Genomic DNA, 19,486 nt, shown 5'->3' on the forward strand with positions numbered 1-19,486 from the left:
TATTTTGAAATGCATCACGTTGAAAATCTGTTATTTTCAGTGAGCGACACGGTTGTATAACGAAACTTGAATTAACCACTTCTTAAAGGGACATTTCACTTTCAAACGAAAGTTTAACACTTAAAAGTGTAATACTTAAAGGGATATTTAATATCCCTTAAGCCCCTTAAAATAATAGCTGATTATAAGATCATCATGCGCTAGCCTGGCTAATTAGTCAGACTCATATCACACTGCAAAAACGGCTGATTCACGTCTGGCTTTTTAGCCAGGCTATTCACACGCGATGCATGGTGAGCTGGGCAGCTTGCCTTGAACTTGAATGTTGACTATTTCTTAACATTTTCACCTATAAAGACATTCCCAACACAGTGACCCTTGGTGAAAGTTGTTACACTTTACAGGGTCATATACCGCATGTGTGTGTGAAATGAAACGGGCCTAATGGTTGTCTCTTCACATCCTGCATTCTTGGTATCAGTCCATTCTCGTCCATGTTGTGAAAGTCTGTGATCTGGAACACAGCACACCCGCATGTTTTTGTTTGCTTTTGGATTAAGTGTTTATGCCAGTCTTTTAGAAAAGGGAGGGACATGGGGAAAAAAGAAGAAAAACAGCTCTGCAGCTGAGCATGAAATTGGTACCAATTCGTATCCTTTCATTGCAGCTTTGAATGCCATTTTAAAGTGAATTTGATGAACATAAAGATGGTGCCATTTGTCAGTTTCCTAATTGTATTGCTTTTGCTTACTATAATTGCTAGTATTAGAAATGCATAGATTAGATTTATATGCATGTACCTTCTGTAGCGCTTCTGTAGCACAAGCTGATAACGTGGCGTGTTGCATGTGGTGACGTGTTGATCACCATGTTCAGGACATTGACTGAGTTATTGTATGGGTGAAATGTGCTCTATCCCTCTCCCTCTCTCGCACTGATTGAGGTCTCCCTCTCTCCTTCCCTCTCGCTCCATCCTTTGCTCCCCTTCTCCCTGACTCCCCTTCTCCCTCCCTCTCTCTGTCTCTTTATCCCTCTCTCACTGATCGAGCTCTAGCCTGTCATCACACACAACAGAAACCGTTGCATATAGACAAATCCACATAGAGGTGCCCTGGGCGCGACCATTACTGAGGTGTACCAGCTACAACTGACCTCCAGGGCATGAATCCATGGAGCAGTGCCCTGTAGGACAGGTGTAGCTAATCAGCAGTGATCTGAGACGCCGATTTGTGCTGACGTCAGGCATGTCCAGTCCATATATGGGCATATCATATGCCGATTGTGCACCTGTACACATAATATACAACTTGTAGATAATCAGTAGATAATCTAATATGTCCATTGACCAATATAAGTGATGTAAACTTTACCATAATACAGACACTGCTGACACAGTATTCATTGTAATTAATTACTTGCGCAAGTGTGCAAGTAATGTTCTTCGTCAGGTGCTACGATGCGTATGTCCCGTAGCAGCATATGAATGTGACGTGATGAAGATATGTACCAATGCCAGGGTATAATTGGTTTTCGATGGTGCCGTAATGATGATATGTTTCAGTGTCGGGTGGATTAAAGGTAATGCCCCTATGTATACATGAATGTAATATGACACCACTGCCATATCAAGCACAAGTAATTATTACGTCATACGCTGCCACGGGACATACGCATGAAACGACCCGAGTAACCACAGTATACCACTAATCAACTTACAAATTACATATACATAGAGGCATGTCCTTTAATCACGTCATATCTTCATCACGTCATATGCTGCTACGGAACAGATGCATCAATCAACCCAAGTAACCACAGTATACCGCTAATCAACTTACAAATTACAATTATATATACCGACACTGAAACATATCTTTATTACGTCACCATTGGGAGCCAGTTATACCCTGGCATTGGTACATATCTTCATCACGTTATATGCTGCTACGGGACATACGCATCAAACAGCCCAAGTAACCATGCACAGTATACCGCTAATCTACTTACAAATCATATATACATAGAGGCATTTCCTTTAATGCACCCGCCACTGAAACAAATCCTTATTACGTCACCATTGAGAGCCAGTTATATCAGTTACACCCTGACATTGGTACATATCTTCATTACGTCATATGCTGCTACGGGACATATGCATCAAACGACCCAAGTAACCACAGTATACCGCTAATCAACTTACAAATTACATATACAGTACATACTGAAACACCGAAAATTACATACTGTACATATATATATATATATATATACATAGAGTCATTTCCTTTAATCCACCCGACACTGAAACATATCTTTATTACGTCACCATTGAGAGCCAGTTATACCAGTACTTGCACGCTCTGCTTGCGCACTAGTAGGCCATGTGCAACAAGCAAGTAGGCACTCGACAGAGTGCAGTTCTAGTTACTTGTGCAAGCAAGCAGAGCGCGCAAGTACTAGTTTCGCCCAGGACGATATTCGATGTGTAATGTATGCACCGTCCCAGCAAATGACATAATGACTACTTGTGCCTGATACGGCAGTGGTGCCAGATTACATACATGTATACATAGGATCATTACCTTTAATCCTCCCGACACTAAAACATATCGTCATTACGTCACCATCGAAATCCAATTACACTTTGGCTTTGGGTCCTTTAATCCACATCTTTATTACGTCATCTTTGAGAGCTAGTTATACCAGTTATACCCTGACGTCATATGCTGGGACAGTGCATACGCATCAAAAGTGGCAATTGACAATTTAGAATAAATAATTAAATAATTATACTGTATACGTGATAACATATTTTATTTCAGTTTATATACCCTTTTTTTCCATCGGATATCGATTTATTTTTCTTTGAGATACTAAAAAGGGATAAAACTGTATTTCTTTTATAGATAGAATGCATAAAGTAGGTAGGTAGCAAATAGCTAAACCTAATAATTCAACATTTCAAATGTTCCTTCACAGAGAAGCTGAGATTTGACAGTTTGTAGCGGTCGACAGTACTTGCGCGCTCTTTGCGCACTAGTAGGCCATTTAAATGGCCTACTAGTGTGCAACAAGCAAGTAGGCACTCGACAGAGTGCAGTTCTAGTTATTCCTACTTTTATGTTTGTAATATACAATACCTATATACATTTTATACCAATTATGTGGGTGCTGTGCTGGCCAATACAGATTCCAATTTGAATGATTTCATATATTTTATCATATACAACCAAATTCAGTAGCACGCAGATAATCCCACCTGCTGTACACAGAAATATCGTTCTAAGAGTGTTTACCTCTTAGAACATAAAAATGGTTTTATATGGATCTACTGTATAATTGCACTCTCAGGAGCATCTGTAAGCCACTCCCTGAGTTAAATCAACACTCACGATCCTTCGGTGTATATAATCCTATAGCACGTCATCGAGTCACACCAGTGTGCGATAAGGATATCCTCACACACTATGAGGAACAATGCAGTTACATCTAACGCTTTTGATGACATGGCAGCTTTACTGCTTGTCAGTCCTAGAAGCTATACTACAGTGAAACTGATAAATAAGGTCTTTGTTTGGGTATGCACGTGCAGGGCTGTGGCCTGTGCTCTGTGGAGGGTGGAGAGACCAGTATGCCCAGGTTATCAACAAGGTTATCACTGAGACTGCTGGATGTAAACATATGGAAATGACCCATTTCCTCCACCGTAGCTCTCAGTCTGTTGGTTCAGCAGAGAGCTTCCCCATTGATGTTTTCTTTGCAGATTACAGTGACTTCTGTTTTCTGGGCACTCTACTTCCAGCCTTCCTATACTCCATTAGTTACAGCAGTGGTTCTCAAAGTGAGGTCTGGTGACCCCCCCAGGCCAGCAAAATGAGTTAATTTAAAATGTCTGTTTAACCATTTAAACTCTAGTCTAGGCTACAAACTTGGGCTATTTGAAAATAGCACGAGGGGTTGTGACTGTGATCTTGTAGATATTGTAGATATTTTCGAAATATCTTGAATTTTAAAAGAAAAATGGTAATATATTTGAAACAAAACTCTTGTATGGGTTAACCTGACTCCGCCAGCTGGTGGCAGAAATGAGTTCCTCCTCCTGCTCCCATCTGGTCCCTCTCGGGCAGAGACGATGTACTCCGGACCATTTCTGACCGGAGAGATATGCGGCCGTATGCAGTCGCTAGTGGCGGGATCAACGAGATACTGATGACGTATTGAAGCGCTGCCACATTGCAAATGTGAACAAAACCTAACAAGACTACAACTCGAAATTATTATGGAGATATCATCATTTTTGTCCCGCCGCTTCCGGTTTATCGTTTATGCTTGAGAGAGCCCAGATCCAGGCAGGAGGAGGGAACTTGTGAACTTAATACTGCCGCAATCTGGCAGAGTCAGGTTATGTATAGGTGTCCCTGGCACCAAATATTTTTAGATGGGGATGTGCAGTTACATCCATATTAATTTGGGGTTTCTTGATATTAACACATTTTAGAACCACGTACACTTATAGAGTTACAGTGCATTGAGGTAATAGAACCATACTGTTTATCGCTGGATACTATATCCCTTCACTCTATTGTTGAAAAACAATAATAATGTGTGCAATGTTCCCCATGGATCTCCAGAGACCGCTTTTCCTTCAAAACAACATTCTTCATTTCTTGTCAGTTATTCTCAGTAGAAGTGTGTGTGTGTGTGTGTGTGTGTGTGTGTGTGTGTGTGTGTGTGTGTGTGTGTGTGTGTGTGTGTGTGTGTGTGTGTGTGTGTGTGTGTGTGTGTGTGTGTGTGTGTGTGTGTGTGTGTGTGTGTGTGTGTGTGTGTGTGTGTGTGTGTGTGTGTGTGTGTGTGTGTGTGTGTGTGTACAACATACAAGAAATGGCTTGTCTGTCTTTTTGTTGTGGACACTTCAATGCAACGCTCTCGTCATAAAGCCACAGGCTGGGAGAAGCTCCTGCCTGCCTGTGTTAAGTATAGCCTTACACCGTGTCCCAGACTCAAACAAGCTCCAATGACAGAGCAGAGTGTTCATGTGTTTGGGGTGAGGTAACATAGGTGTGAGGTCCAATAGATTCAGTTTGTAGGTACATGAACAAAGTGAAGAGTTTCATTCAAGGCTGCTTATAATATTCATCTTATACGTCAAAATAACTTAGTAAGATGAAACTAAAATCAGACACATGCAACAGACACAGTAACAGATTTACCCCTGGGGAATAGACTGAAATATTTAACCAATTAAACCCTTAGCCTAGGCTTAGGCTAATGTGACACGTTGTGAGCTTAGATCTGGTAGTTTTGAAAATATGTTGTAGAAATTGGAAAAGGTTGTGGTGTTTTGGCGATGAACTCATTCGTAGGATACAATGGATTGTGATGTTTTCAAGGAACATAGATGGCAGATGTTTCCAGCTGGTGTTATCAGCAAGTGTTAACAGGTGTTCAGGTCAATGAACTGACTTCAGAGATCAGGAAGATCTCTGAAGGAACATACTCATCAATTTCCCTGCGGGGATAATAAAGTATCTCATCAAGATGCCACACTTTCCCTTTTGTGCCCTTGAGCAAAGCACTTAATCTCTCTCCACCGCCAACTCCAGTTCTAAACTAAACCCATTTGCATTGTGGACAGTACTCTGTCAGTAGTTCTCAAACCTTTTTCATGTCAAGGACCCCCACATTGATATGTATTTGGCCACGGACCCCCATCTGAAAGTGTGTTTTGCCAAAAAATCTAATGTAATACTTTCAAGATTTTTCAAAAATGTTCATAAATAATAGATGTACAAGCATGCAGTGTGACACGAGGTAATGCTCTGTGAGCTTGTATATCTGATGTTTTTTAATAGCCAACGTATAGAATATAGATAAAGGGTTTAAAATTTATTAACACGTTTTGCTGTGTAACCCCTTGAAACGCCCAAAGGACCCCACTTTGAGAACCACCTCTCTATCTACACTATAAGAATCAGGATAAAATGTTTTGACTGGCAAGGAACATGCTTATCAATGTTAAATTCTTACAAATCCTAACTGGCGTTATTATAAATGGGATCATCGGACAAAATTAATTTTGAGTATGTGGGGAATTTTCCAGAGCAAATTATTTCGCAGACCATAAATTTAATTCTTATCGTTTTATCCTGGCTGTGCAGTCAAACTAATGTTCAAACATGGACATCATTAGGCCCAGGGAGTTCATGGAGGGAGCAGGTCTGCATCAAAACTTGAACCTGTTTCAAGAATAGTTTCCATACAAAATCCCAAATCAACACATATTTTATCACCAGAGCTTAAGTAGCCGGGAGTTATACTAAACAAATACACAAAATTACACCAGCCTGGGCTGGGTGTTAGAATATGATCTTGTCCCCCATATACGTATGGGGACTAGGTTGGTGGAGGGTGTGTATAGAGCCCAGGATCACATTAGATGATTGACACAGGGGTGAAAAATGGGTTACAAAATCGTGGGATAAAAAATATATTAAAAAAAAAGAATATGATCTTGAAGTCTTTACTTTTCATGAATATCATCAGCCTTTATAATGGTAACAATAGCTTCGTTATATCCATGTCCAATATGCAAATTAGGCTGTTACGACCCTTAGTCTAGAGGTATAGAGGCTGTATGATAATAACTTTGGAGAGAGAGAGAGAGAGAGTGAGAGAGGGAGAGAGGGAGAGAGGGAGAGAGAGAGAATTACAGTACAATTCAAGCACAACTCAATACAAAGACTGTTAACCCAATAAAGCATTACACTTGTTTACAAGAGGGTCCACCTTGTTCAATTCATCAATTAGATTCTAAATTCATCATTTAGAGACGTACAAATATACACTTCTATAAAGCCAAAGAGCAGAACGGGAATTCATCATAAAGGAGGTAAAAAGGGAAAAGAAACAAACAGAAAGGGATGGGTGGGGGGGGGGGCAGTTTCGATTTGCAGCCGTCCGTAGGTGCCCTTTGAGAGCAGATTTGAAAGAGTCAAGGGATTAGCATGTCTTAATGACTGTTGGTAGGGCGTTCCACATTTTGGTGGCATTGGAGCGAAAATAATTTAGTCCCTTGTTTGTGCCGAATCTGGGTTGCACATGGTTTGTTGCACTCCCTCTGGTGTGTGGACTTCGTTAACATTAAGAGAGAGAGTCATTTATTTGTATGTTTAAAAATGGTTAGGGTTTATAGGTCTCATATTCACCAAAAGTCTTCTAAAGTACAAGGGTAAACAATGGTGAGGTGAGGGGAGGTTGACAAACAGTGTTTAAGAGTAAGCTCGTCATCCAACACTGGATTAGAATAGAATATATCAGGAGAAAACAATGGAATAACAGAGGGCTTTAGTCATCACATCGAGCAAGAGTTCAGGCACACCTGATACTGTATGTTTGCTGAGCCCCGACCTCATTGTGAAAGGTGCTGCAAAGCTTAGTTTATTAAAAGCAGCCGGAATGCCTTATGATAACACAGACAGTAATCAAGTTACTGAGGTCGCTGCCCTCCATGGGGGAGCATGATTGGAAATATAGGCACCTCCCCTCCGAACCCCCTCTGTGACTGACTTCCTGTGAGTTCCATGCGAACAGGGTGAAGTCACGCCAATGCCTTTAAAATATAGTGCAAAGAGCAAGCATGGTGCTATCAGGGTTAGAGAGAAAATACAAAAGCTCAATAAGGATGAAAATAGATAATGACACGTGACAATAGGTTCTGTGCAAGCAAGCCACAATCACGTCAACACCCCAGAAACGGTGCCCAAAAGAAGTCATCTAACTGGGGTTGGAAGATAAATACAAATAAGCCTCGAAGTGAGAATGATAACTGTTCACGACCAGGGAGTTCATGAGAACAAATCAAAACATTTGAACAACCTTTGTGTCTGATCCTCCTCCTTCCAGTAGTAAATTACCATAAATCTGGAGTCCTTTTATGTTCATCCAGTAATTGTCCTAGAGCACTTCCAAGGAAATCACTTCAACTCTAGTTGGCTGATAGGATCAGGGATGTTGCTTTTCTCCCTTTGCCCTCCAAACATGAATAGGAAAAGCACTAACAAAACAACATGCTAGCCACAGTGAAGCCCACAGATGTCTGCATGGATTTTCACGCATTAGAGAGAGTATTTTGTGGAAGGAGTGTGAGAGAGAGTAGAGTGGATGTTTTGGATACTGGATTCTTTGAGTTTGTGTGTGGTAGTGTTGTATAAACTTAATGCATGTGCATGTGTATGTATGTACGGTTATGTATGTATGTATGTATGTACAGTATACGTATGTGTTCATATGAGCGAACACTGTGCTGAGCCCATTGGCTCACTGTGATGTATGTGTTTGGCCCGTTGTGTTATAACTGCTCTATCAATGATGTCATTGTTCTTTGTTCTGCTCTTCTCAATTCAAGGAAATCCAGACACAATAGTGGAGAGTGGGAGGCCAGGCCACCTCTGTGTTTGTGACAGAAAGAGCAATCTCTAGAGCAGCATGGAGGGGGCGTGGAGCTGGAGCAGCATACAGTAAGTGCCATTTGCCATACATTTCTGGTTTGTTACTCCTGAGGCCCATGAGCTCACCATGGAGCAATGCAATTATATTATATGGGAAAGGAAAAAGAGGATGTCGGTTTGTTTGTCTGTTCCTTCCGCCATCCTTCTAACACTTTGGTCCCAAACAAGATATCTTGAAAACTATGTGCTGTGTTTCCATGGGGAGGTCACACTCAGTGGAGGATGAAGCAGTGTGCTTATGGTGAACCCATGGTTTCCCATTGTTAGAGGAAAGGCAATGAAGTCTAACACAGCCTTAGGACAAAATATTAATTGCAACGTTGGTTGATTTGCCACATTTCTTGTTAGTTAGTTAGTTAGTTAGTTAGTTTATTTGTCTCTGTCATTTATCACCTCAGTTGTACATACAATATAGAAAGGTTTATGTTTTACAATTGACCGAAAAGGAAAGGGCTGAAGCAGAAGCTTATTATGCCCACCTTATTGACAATGAACTGAATTGTTACATAAAAAGGAAAACAAAAGCAAAATAAGATTCAAGGTTGTTGCACTTCATACAAAAACAAAGCACAAACTCTGGTTTGGTTTCGTGTAAGGATTTGCACTGTACTGTAGGGTCATGGCTTTTAGATCCCTTGTCTTATTAAACTCAACTCTTCAAGGGGGATCATTTTCACGTCTACTCAGGCTTGCTTTGGTGTGCACCCCAGAGAGTTTGTAAATTGTTAGTTGCTTGATTCCATATGTAGATATTTGATATTCATTAGATCAGACACCCCCCCCTCCTCCTATCTATACGTTTATTGAACTTCATTTAAACAATGTTAGACTCTTTGAGAAAACACATCCCTGCTTCTCAGTTCTGGTTGCATATATTTACTCAAATTATTTTTATTTTTATTTTTGAGGAGCCCCTTTTATATACAGCTTTTGTCCTCACAAGTCTCAAGAATTTCCATTGACAATGAAAGGGGAATTCAGGTCAAATGTCCGCTAAATGTTGTCCCCACACGTCTCAAGATTTGCCATTGACAATGAAATGAGAAATTAGGTAAAATTCCGCTAAATATTGACATAAATTAAACATCAAAACCTTAAATGCCAATGACAATGAAGGAAAAATGTACGTCATATGTAGTCGAGCAAATCACAGGCAACAGGCATTCTGATTGGCCAGTATGAGATGATTCATGATGATGTACGATGATAAGAGTGCCCCTCACTTCACACAGGTGTGATTTTTCATTTTCAAAATAATTGAATCAAGCCACTTACAAATTGTCTGTGGTGCATGCAAAAGCCTGAGTACACGTTAAAAGTGTTTTAATTTGAAATACCCCTTTAACTCATGATTAAGTGGGGTTAATGTGACCTGATCTGTGAACAGGTTTGTGATTCTTGATGCATCACAGGCAGACACAGGCCCTAAAAATCTGACTCAGGGATATAAGGCCTTTCTCTTGCGGTGGAAAAGTCCAATGGAGTAAATCACTTCCCAATCCAACACAGATGTGCTTTTATTATCATATCAGCTCCAGAGGTATTAATTCAAGAGAGCAGAGCCCATTTGGAGAGACACATGGTTTTCCTTATGCCCAAATTTTCTCTCTGACTGTAATAATTTCACTGATGGGCCAAGACATACAGCTCAAAGTCGTTTCCAAACAAGATGGGTTAAGATGTCTGAAGTCAACTTTCACATGAACATGATGAACTCTGACTGCTGTGGAATCTATGCCCTTCTGGGTCTCTCACGCAAAACATTTCCAGCACCCCTGTTTTACCCCAGGACAAGGATACAAGCAGAGGGGTTGGTAGAGAAAGTAGATAGTTTAGGATATTTTACAGTTCATGTCAAAACAAGGTCACACATTATTCAAACCCCCACTCCTTTTTTTTTAATAAACATAAAACAAACAATAAAACAAATATGAATGTTGCCTTAGTTACTTACATCTGACGCTATTGACTATACTAGATAAATGTCTTCCATAAATAATGAGACTTAAAAGCTTTATTTAAAAAGAAAGAAAGAAATAAAAATAAAACGGGGCCAATAAAACAAATATTTACGTTTGCTTACTTCTACTGCTATTGACTGTACTGGGATGAATGGCTAGCATAAATAAAGAGGCTTAAAGGATTTATAAAAAAGGACAATGAGGCTATCCTAGCTTGCTTGTCTTTCATTTGTGTTCATCTTCTTGGAATCTATGGTTCTACCAGAGCTCTCACTGCTGGAAAAACAAGCTACCTCAGACACCTCCTGCTATTCAACATTTAGGCTAATGACAGGGTACCAGCAGGCAGACCAAACAAGCTCATACCTGTTAAAAGCAGGACATGGCTTCCGTGCAGTGACATACTGTAGTCATTTCTTTTAGCCTATGTATATTCTAGGCCATATTTTACCCTATTAGCTCAGGTGTGTGTGTGTGTGTGTGTGTGTGTGTGTGTGTGTGTGTGTGTGTGTGTGTGTGTGTGTGTGTGTGTGTGTGTGTGTGTGTGTGTGTGTGTGTGTGTGTGTGTGTGTGTGTGTGTGTGTGTGTGTGTGTGTGTGTGTGTGTGTGAGTGTGTGTGATGATTTGTTTTTCCTCGGAGCCAGTGATTATGACTGATCCAGTCTTCACACTGGAATGGCAGAAAAATCCACATATGATTTGGTTTATCTTTGTCTATACATAACATTAAGACAGACATGAGAATGTCAGGCCTGTACAAATCTTGTTATGTGGAATATGGATTACGCACACTGAGGAGAACATAATTTATTTATTTCTGCTGAATGTCCTTTGCAATCTGAGCGCACGTAGGACAGCAGTCTTAACCACTTTCAACCAGCCAGGTGTCCATATTTTGGGCATGTCACTGTAGTAGGTATACAGGTAAACGGTGTCAAAACATTTTAACATTTTCAAGAAATGTAAATATAATAAATCAGCTCACAACAACAATACAATACAAGCTCACAACAACACGTCGTATTGTGGCTGTTTGTGATATACTTAAAGGACCACTTCACCACTTTTCAACCTATCTTCATATATTAGGTCCTCACTAATAATCATGATAAAATGGCACATTTGTTTTTCTACTCAGTCTGTGTTTCATAGGAGGGCTGTGGGCAGTTCAGAAACCCGTCCACCAGTGACATCATCGATGGGGAATCCAAGCTAATAGAAATGGCAGGCTTTCTAGTCCTGAAAAGTTGCAAAGCGAAAATGGAAGGCATCGTTCTCACGATGATAAAAGTCTCAACATATTTGTAAAATAATCTTCATCCATCCATCTTCAACCGCTTATCCGTAGTCGGGTCGCGGGGTCAACAGCTCCACCAGAGAGCTCCAGTCTTCCCTCTCCAGAGCAACATTAGTGACTTCCTCCTGGGGGATTCTGAGACGTTCCAAGGCCAGTGAGTCGTTGTAATCCCTCCATCTTTGCCTTGGTTTGCCCCGGGGTCTCCTCCCAATGGGACGTGCATCGAGGACCTCCTTAGGGAGACACCCGAGAGGCATCCTAACCAGATGCCCGAACCACCTAAGCTGGCTCCTTTCCAGGCGAAGGAGCAGCGGCTCTACTCCGAGTCTCTCTCACGTGACTGAACTTCTCACCCATCTCTAAGAGAGATGCCAGCCACCCGTCTGAGAAAACTCATTTCGGCCACTTGTATTCGCGACCTTATTCTTTCGGTCATGACCCACACTTCATGACCATAGGTGAGAGTAGGAACGAAGATTGCTCAGTAGACAGAGAGCTTTGCCTTCTGGCTCAACTCTGTTTTCGTCACAACCGTGTGGTACAGCGACTGCAATACCGCCCCTGCCGCTCCGATTCTCCAGATGATCTCCTTCTCCGTCCTCCCTCCTCACTCGTGATTCGTGAACAAGACTTAACTAAATGTCTCAATAGAAGATCAGGGAGACCTCCTCCAACCACTGCAGTTGTGTTAGTTATAGTATTAACATACTTGTCTCATTTTAACAGATTGGTTAAAATGACATTGTATTCAACTATTCACTAAAACCAAGTTGTGTATTGCAGATTTAAGAAACAGTAAATACTGCAGCAGAGCATGTTCTTCCTCTGTGATAAACCTCTCCTTATACCCTCACTTACCACAGCCCCTGCTCACTGTCCAGTTTAGTTTATCAGTGGCTCACATTGTAGCTCTGACAAGCCGCTCAGATAAGGCATGTCCATAGAGTGAACACTCAATGACTCCAAACACAATAACACAAAACGTCACTGCATTGATTCAGTAGTGTCCGTATGTTCCTGTCCTGTTAAAAAAAGAAACATAATGATAATATTATTCAGTAATATTATATTTTCCATTATTAACCAAAAACAAGTATTACATACACTTTCTGATATAAAAACGGAAATTCTTTGAACTTTTTTTACTGGGAATTATTCTTCATTTTGGTACTATTGGCATTCCTAAGATTCCTAATGTGAAGCTTTCAATGGAATGTTACAGCAGCATAACCAAAGCTACTGTCACCCATCTTTATGTAAACATACCTGCATATGGTTCGAAGTTTGTCACAAAGCTTCTGACTTGACTGTAAAATCAATCAATACCTGCCACAAAGTTCTGTACTCATAGCTACAGTAGGTCAACATATCTCAGGTCAGAAATGTTCCCTTATCCTGAAAACGAATCAATAAGATCTTATTGTTTTTTGCTCTAAAGATTAGTGCTTTAGCCCCACCCTGCTCCTTGTGAAAATCAAACCCAAATTCTTGGTAGCGCTCACAGCTAGAAGATTCGCGCTGGGGGTTTGTTCTCATCTCTGCGTCATCAGAGCCCATACCCTAGGTGCGGTGAAAGGGCCTTACTGTGTGGAGTTTGCATGTTCTCCCCGTGTCTTATGGTCAGCTGGGGTGCCTGATGGAGGGGAAAGGAGCTGGTTGGAATACCGTGTTCCTTCCACACACTATGTCCTACAGGGGAAACCCCCCCCCCCCCCCCTGACAGGTGATGAGAAGCGGCTTGCAGTGAGCAACCCGCATGCATTGAAGTAAGCATGAGGTCAGTTCGGGGGTCTCCTCAGGTTGGCAGAGGGAGAGTAGCGTCCAGGATTACAGTTTAGGCAAATGGCACCGGGTGAAAAATGGGTTACAAAATTGTGGAATAAAAGATAAAGAACAACATGAGTTGAGCCTGGGCAAATTGTCAATATTATATAACACTCTTGATTTATACTTGCTATTTTCAGTGCACTGCACGGTGCACAATCAAATATAAATCAGGCATTAGGTTACACATAAAGTATTGATACCTGTGGAGACTGTTCTCATTCACATCCAAAGGCAACAGAACTGTTTGCAAATGTTCGGTTGAAAAACTAAAATCACTTCCCCCCCCCCCCATCAGCATTCACAAATAACATTCTCATGTGGTTGCCATGAATACAATCCTGTTTGCGTTGGCACCAACAATGCTTCACACATCCTATGATCTGACCTGTGACAATATCCCCAGCCGTGACCAGAGAGTTTCTTGTTTTTCCACGTGTTTGGAATATCACACACAATAGATGTCAGGGACATGGGAAAGATGAGTAGCCCTGGTTTCTCATCGGGGTTATTTTATGTAGTAACTTCTAAAAGGTAAAACAACAGGCTTATTGTACGTTGAGAAACTGTATTCTTGAGCAAGCTGGGATAATTTATTTCTGTACATGTGTATGATACACATTGCAAAACATAAATTCGATAAAGTTACGCTTTATGTCCTCTCCCGGTGTCCTAACATCCGAGATTCGAACCTTGTCTCTCACATGGGAAATCAAACATCAAGAGATAATCCTACATTGACCAAAGGAGAAATTGGCATAAGCTTCAGGCAGGGTTATTTATTTGTAATCCAGTAGGTGTTCTTCCCAACAGCAGGCTCTATATTTTTAGTATGGAGACCAGCTCCAACCACTGCACATGTGCTAGACAGTTATATTGTATTCACATACTTTACAGATTGGTTAGAATGTTTTATTCCTTAAAATAAGACTGATTTGCTTTGTAATCTCCAACTGGATCAAACCTTTTCTTGCATGATCAGAAAAGGTCATTGCTGTGACTTTTAATTCCCATGTTTTTTATTATGTCAGGGCCCCCCGTGATATATTTTTTTAATATTAAAGAAGAGTACCCCAGGGCCCAGGCTATACTGCAATATTCAGTATTTTGATGAGAAGTATTTTATAGAATATTTTACATTGGGTAAAATATACCCGTGTTTAGCAGTGGTGTAGCCTGCCAGCCAGCGTACTTTCTGGTCTATAGAGGGGCTTTTTATCTTCACTTTTTAAACTCTCTGCCAATCAAATCATCGCTATGGGGTACGCACAAAGCTGGCGCAAAGAGGGGCAAGCGTCCCTCAAAAAAAGAGTAGAAATAAAAAATCACACTTGTGTGAAGTGAGGGGTGCCCAGTTGCCCACTGTGGCTGTGACTTGGTGACTTGGTGACTTGGCTGCAACATGAGATCTTTTCAGAAAGCCAGACGTTGGAAGGGCTAGCTGCCCCTGAAAAATCACACTTTGGGAGGCACCCACTACGACATACTAAAAAGTCCATATAGACTTGGCTGCAACATGACATCATGGGGGGCACTCGCTACATCATAGTAAAAAGTTCATAGACCTGGTGGCCAAATACATGCTTGATGAGCTCCACTATCCCTGAAGAAATCACCAACTCTTGTAACTTATTTGAACAATGTCGCAGCATTGTTGTTTTCTCAACAGACACACATGCTAAACCGTAGAAATCCTCAGCTTATCAGTACAGTCTCAGAGTTACTCAACTTTACTGTAGCGTTACTGTAGCTCTAGCAGTGATTCCCAAAGACCCTCTGGGTTGAAATGGACCATTACAATGAGAGAGAGAGAGAGAGAGAGAGAGAGAGAGAGAGAGAGAGAGAGAGAGAGAGAGAGAGAGAGAGAGAGAGAGAGAGAGAGAGAGAGAGAGAGAGAGAGAGAGAGAGAGAGAGAGAGAGAGAGAGAGAGAGAGAGAGAGAGAGAGAGAGAGAGAGAGAGAGAGAGAGAGAGAGAGAGAGAGAGAGAGAGAGAGAGAGAGAGAGAGAGAGAGAGAGAGAGAGAGAGAGAGAGAGAGAGAGAGAAAAAAGAAAGGCAGACAAAGAGAGTTAAGATGTTGCATCCATTGTAATACAGCTGCACTATATGTATGTGGGTGTGTATGAATTCCATTACCTTGCTTTGTTTTTCTAGTCAGTGAAGGAAAAGCAGAGGCAAGACTTGTTTAAAAGAAGGAGGGGAAGACAGACTGGATGATATCCAGTCTTGAGTCAATATTTTGAATTAATATATATCCTGGAATGCTTTTAATGTTTTTGTATCATGTGATCACTGATATGAAACATATAATGATATGTAACTAATTATTATTAACTAAAGCAAACGTCAACAAATGAACAAGGGTGTCTCAGGGTGTTTGTACTGTATATCTTTTTATTCTGCAAAAGTGAAACCATCATTCATAACTTTGCATTTTATTCTATTTTCCAAATTCCAGTAGTAAGTAAGTACATTTTATTTATAGAGCACCTTTCAAAACAATATTACAAAGTGCTGTACAACAAGGTAAAACAATCATGTTAAAATAAGGGCATGAAACAAACAACAGAAACAAAACAATAGACAGTAAAACATTGAGATGCTGACGAAATAAATACGTTTTTAACAAGTTCTTAAAACCGTATTGATTGTTTAAATACTTTATTAGACAGAAATCCAATTAAAAATGTTCATGCATCTCCTATTTTTCTGTGTACAATTTGAAAAAAGGAATAAACATTGAGTCATATAGCACTGTATAGCATGGGTACAGCCATACGTACATTTGGGCTAAAAGGATAACACAATATAGTATAATATTACCAATGACAAAGCACAGCAATGAAAATGTACTGTACTGATATAAATCTTTTATCAGGCAGGCCTGATGATCTGACCTATGCTTCTTTCCCATGGATGTGTTTCCTGGTGGTATTTTTCCCACTTCCTTGTTCATTAATGTTCTCCGGTAGTGCAGTATAATAGCCTCTCGAAGTGGAGGTTTCTTTTCATACTCTCACATTCTATAGTGCTGGAAGGAGGGCAGGAAAAAAGTGATAATATCTGCTTTATCTGACCATCAACCCTATCCTCCTCCACCTTCATTTCATTTTTGTACATAAACACATCCTTGTTTCTCTATTGCTCTCTCTAAATCCTCCCTTTCTAGCCCTCTGCAGCTCTTGTGTCCCTCCCTGTTATTCTCATGTTCACCCACTGGTTGATTTTAAATCTCAGCTAGCTAGCCTCCTTTCCAAGACTCTCCCTTTACTCCCTCTGTGCCTCTGTCTCCCGCCCTTCTCTCTGGCTGGGTGCCACACCTCTCTAGCAGCCCTGTGACGGTGTGAGTGTTGCCAGTGGAGCCCGGCCCCCTTTTACTCTCCTCAGCTGGAGGAATCTCACACACACTCTGTCCCACACACACGCATGCACACACTCTAGATGTAGGGAGCAATACGCCTTCCTAGAGAGACCAGCAGGCAGGCAAGGAAACAGGCTGGCACTATGACCCTATTTAGGGACACCATCCTAGCTGTAACCTCTGACAACAGATGCCTCCACCACAAGTGAAGCTTTCGAGTTGTTCCTCTACCAGTGAAATGATTCACAACAACCAATAGATCATGTGGATGCTTTGAGGAAGTGCTTTATTTTTCTTTTGCTTGTTTTGTTTAAAATTTTCACAGAAGGGACCGATTTAAGTCTTTGAAGAATTGGGATTATTTTTTTTATACACCATGAGTGTGAAGAAGAAAAAGGCTGGTCTAGTGTTCAGCTGGCAGAAGTCTTTCTCCATCCTGTCTCCTTGGAGGAAAGGTACAGTACTGTCCCATTCCAGAACAACCTGTTTGTGTTTGCTGTTTTGCCAGTCTAATCTGTGCCAACCGGGTTTCCCATCACAGATTGTAATTTGAGCGTCTGCAGGATGAGTAGCTGTGGTCGGGGAAGAAGCTATAATTTCAGCCTCAAGGTGTTTTTTCTTTTTCTTTTTCTTTTAAACACAAGCGTTGCTGCTTTAAGTGCCAGGCTTTCATCCTCAGACAAATCCCCTCATCACATAGACGACTGGCTCCCCCGTCTACAAACAGCCATTTGTTTTGCTTGGCATGTGCAGGGCATTTGTTTCAGCAAACAGAGGGCTGATTTACTGGAGATGCTGGATGCCAGCTACTGGGGGATACTGGGTGATGCATAGCTGTGATGGATAGATTGAGTAAAGATTCTGTGTGGGACGGGATGGGGAGTTATTTAGTTGTGACTCAGTCAACAGGTGTGTTTAATATGAATCAAATGTACTATAGACTGCTTTTCTTGTAGTGGCACCAATTTCATCACATTGTGGCCCATAATTAGCCTTATGTGAAGAGCTGACTATATTATAGTCAGCTCTTCACATAAGGCTGTAATTACTTCTGCAGACTACATAATTGCTTTTGTTTCTAAAGAGTGGTAAAGCCAATTGCTTTAACATTTGGAAGAGAGAAAATTAGCTTTTACGACACATTCCCATTCTACATCTGCCCCTGATTGTTCATTACAATGTTTTTAAAGGGATTGTCTGGTCTGGTACAAATGGCATAAAGAAGGCTTGTTTCATGAATTTAATGAGTTGTAAAAGTCCCTTTCTGGAGAGTTGTTAAAAAGTAAGTCATATGAAGTGTCTTTATGTGTGGTGGTTCATTCTGAGCAGAGGTGGAATATAATTGGTGCACTCCCTGCTTCGCATGCCTACTGTAACATGAGCACGTTTGACAGCCCGTATACAAAACAATCACATAATGACTTATATAATGCTACACTTTGTGTTTCATGATAAAAAAATATGTTCAGATCAATAGTGGGCATATAGGTTAAGCCTTGAATAGCTAATGTAGCAAGCAGAAGTATGCTTTTAAGTACACTTAAATTAATTGTATGAGTGATGCTCTTAGACAAACTCAAGGAAATATCTGTGATCCACCAGGAGTTCTCATTATCATCCCTTTATATAATGCTGCCTTCAGGTTCCTCTGCATTCCATTGAACATTGATCAGATAACAATCTCAGTTTATTATATGTACAGTGCAGCCTCGACACCTGCTGAGCTGCAGCGTTGTTGCCTCAGCTCCTCCGGCTGTATTGTTATGGGAGGGAGAGAAAGAGAGAAAAACAGAGAGTTCTACTCATTGTTGCCGTTGTTAAAGTGACTCCCAGCCCTCCCTGACAGTCATGACGTTGTTTGCCATGGTACTTGGAGGAGGAAGAAAAGGGCCATTGTAAAGACAACACTTACATTGTGTACAGTACATTGAGGCACAATTTTTATTTGCATATTCTTGCGAATCACTGTTGTCACTCGATCACTGTTTAGGTTTCAGGGTGGGGAGTCGTCTTAAGGAACTGAACTTGGATGAAACTACACTGCATAATGCTCTCCTGGTGAGAGAGACGAACAATGAAAAACAAAAAAGTGTTAATTTGATATTCATAATTTCCTGGAAGGAGGAAATTACTCTGCACCATTCGACCATTCCGGATGACGCCCTTTTTTACATTACTAAATCATCACTGTGTGACTGACTAATACCCTGAAATATGTCAAAACTGACATAGATGTGCTGGAATTTTGTGATATACAGATTCACCTTGTGGAGAAGTGAATCAGAACTCAGGCATTTTGATATTGAAGTAAAGAAAGTAGTAACATATGACATGGGGCACATTATCTTCTCCCTGGTCATCTGACCTGACCAGACAGACCACAGGGCCCCTTTATCTAATGAAGTTGTTGGTTATATTAATGGTCAAGGGTTTTAATTTAATTAAGCTTGTAATGCTAAAGGCAAATATTAGCTTCAGGGCTTGCACAGTGTCAAGTTGAAAACGGTTCTAGGAAAAAGTCTGTTTTTAATATATTTA

General features: G+C 40.8%; 1 protein-coding gene across 2 annotated transcripts in view; it reads left to right on the forward strand.

Moving 5' to 3' along the window:
- LOC310865124 (uncharacterized protein) overlaps nt 1–19,486 on the forward strand; it is a 59,715-nt gene that overhangs the window by 9,590 nt on the left and 30,639 nt on the right. Inside the window, exons 3-4 of one of the 2 annotated variants that reach the window (XM_083774129.1) lie at nt 8,405–8,516; nt 17,274–17,403. In XM_083774129.1, coding sequence (XP_083630255.1) covers nt 17,325–17,403 — 79 coding nt within the window. In that variant the 5' untranslated portion in view covers nt 8,405–8,516; nt 17,274–17,324. The remainder of the gene's footprint in view (nt 1–8,404; nt 8,517–17,273; nt 17,404–19,486) is intronic. The other variant, XM_083774130.1, reaches the window with a different exon arrangement.

Source organism: Protomyctophum parallelum (assembly GCF_964188405.1).
Source record: "Protomyctophum parallelum genome assembly, chromosome: 10".
Lineage (NCBI taxonomy): Eukaryota > Metazoa > Chordata > Actinopteri > Myctophiformes > Myctophidae > Protomyctophum > Protomyctophum parallelum.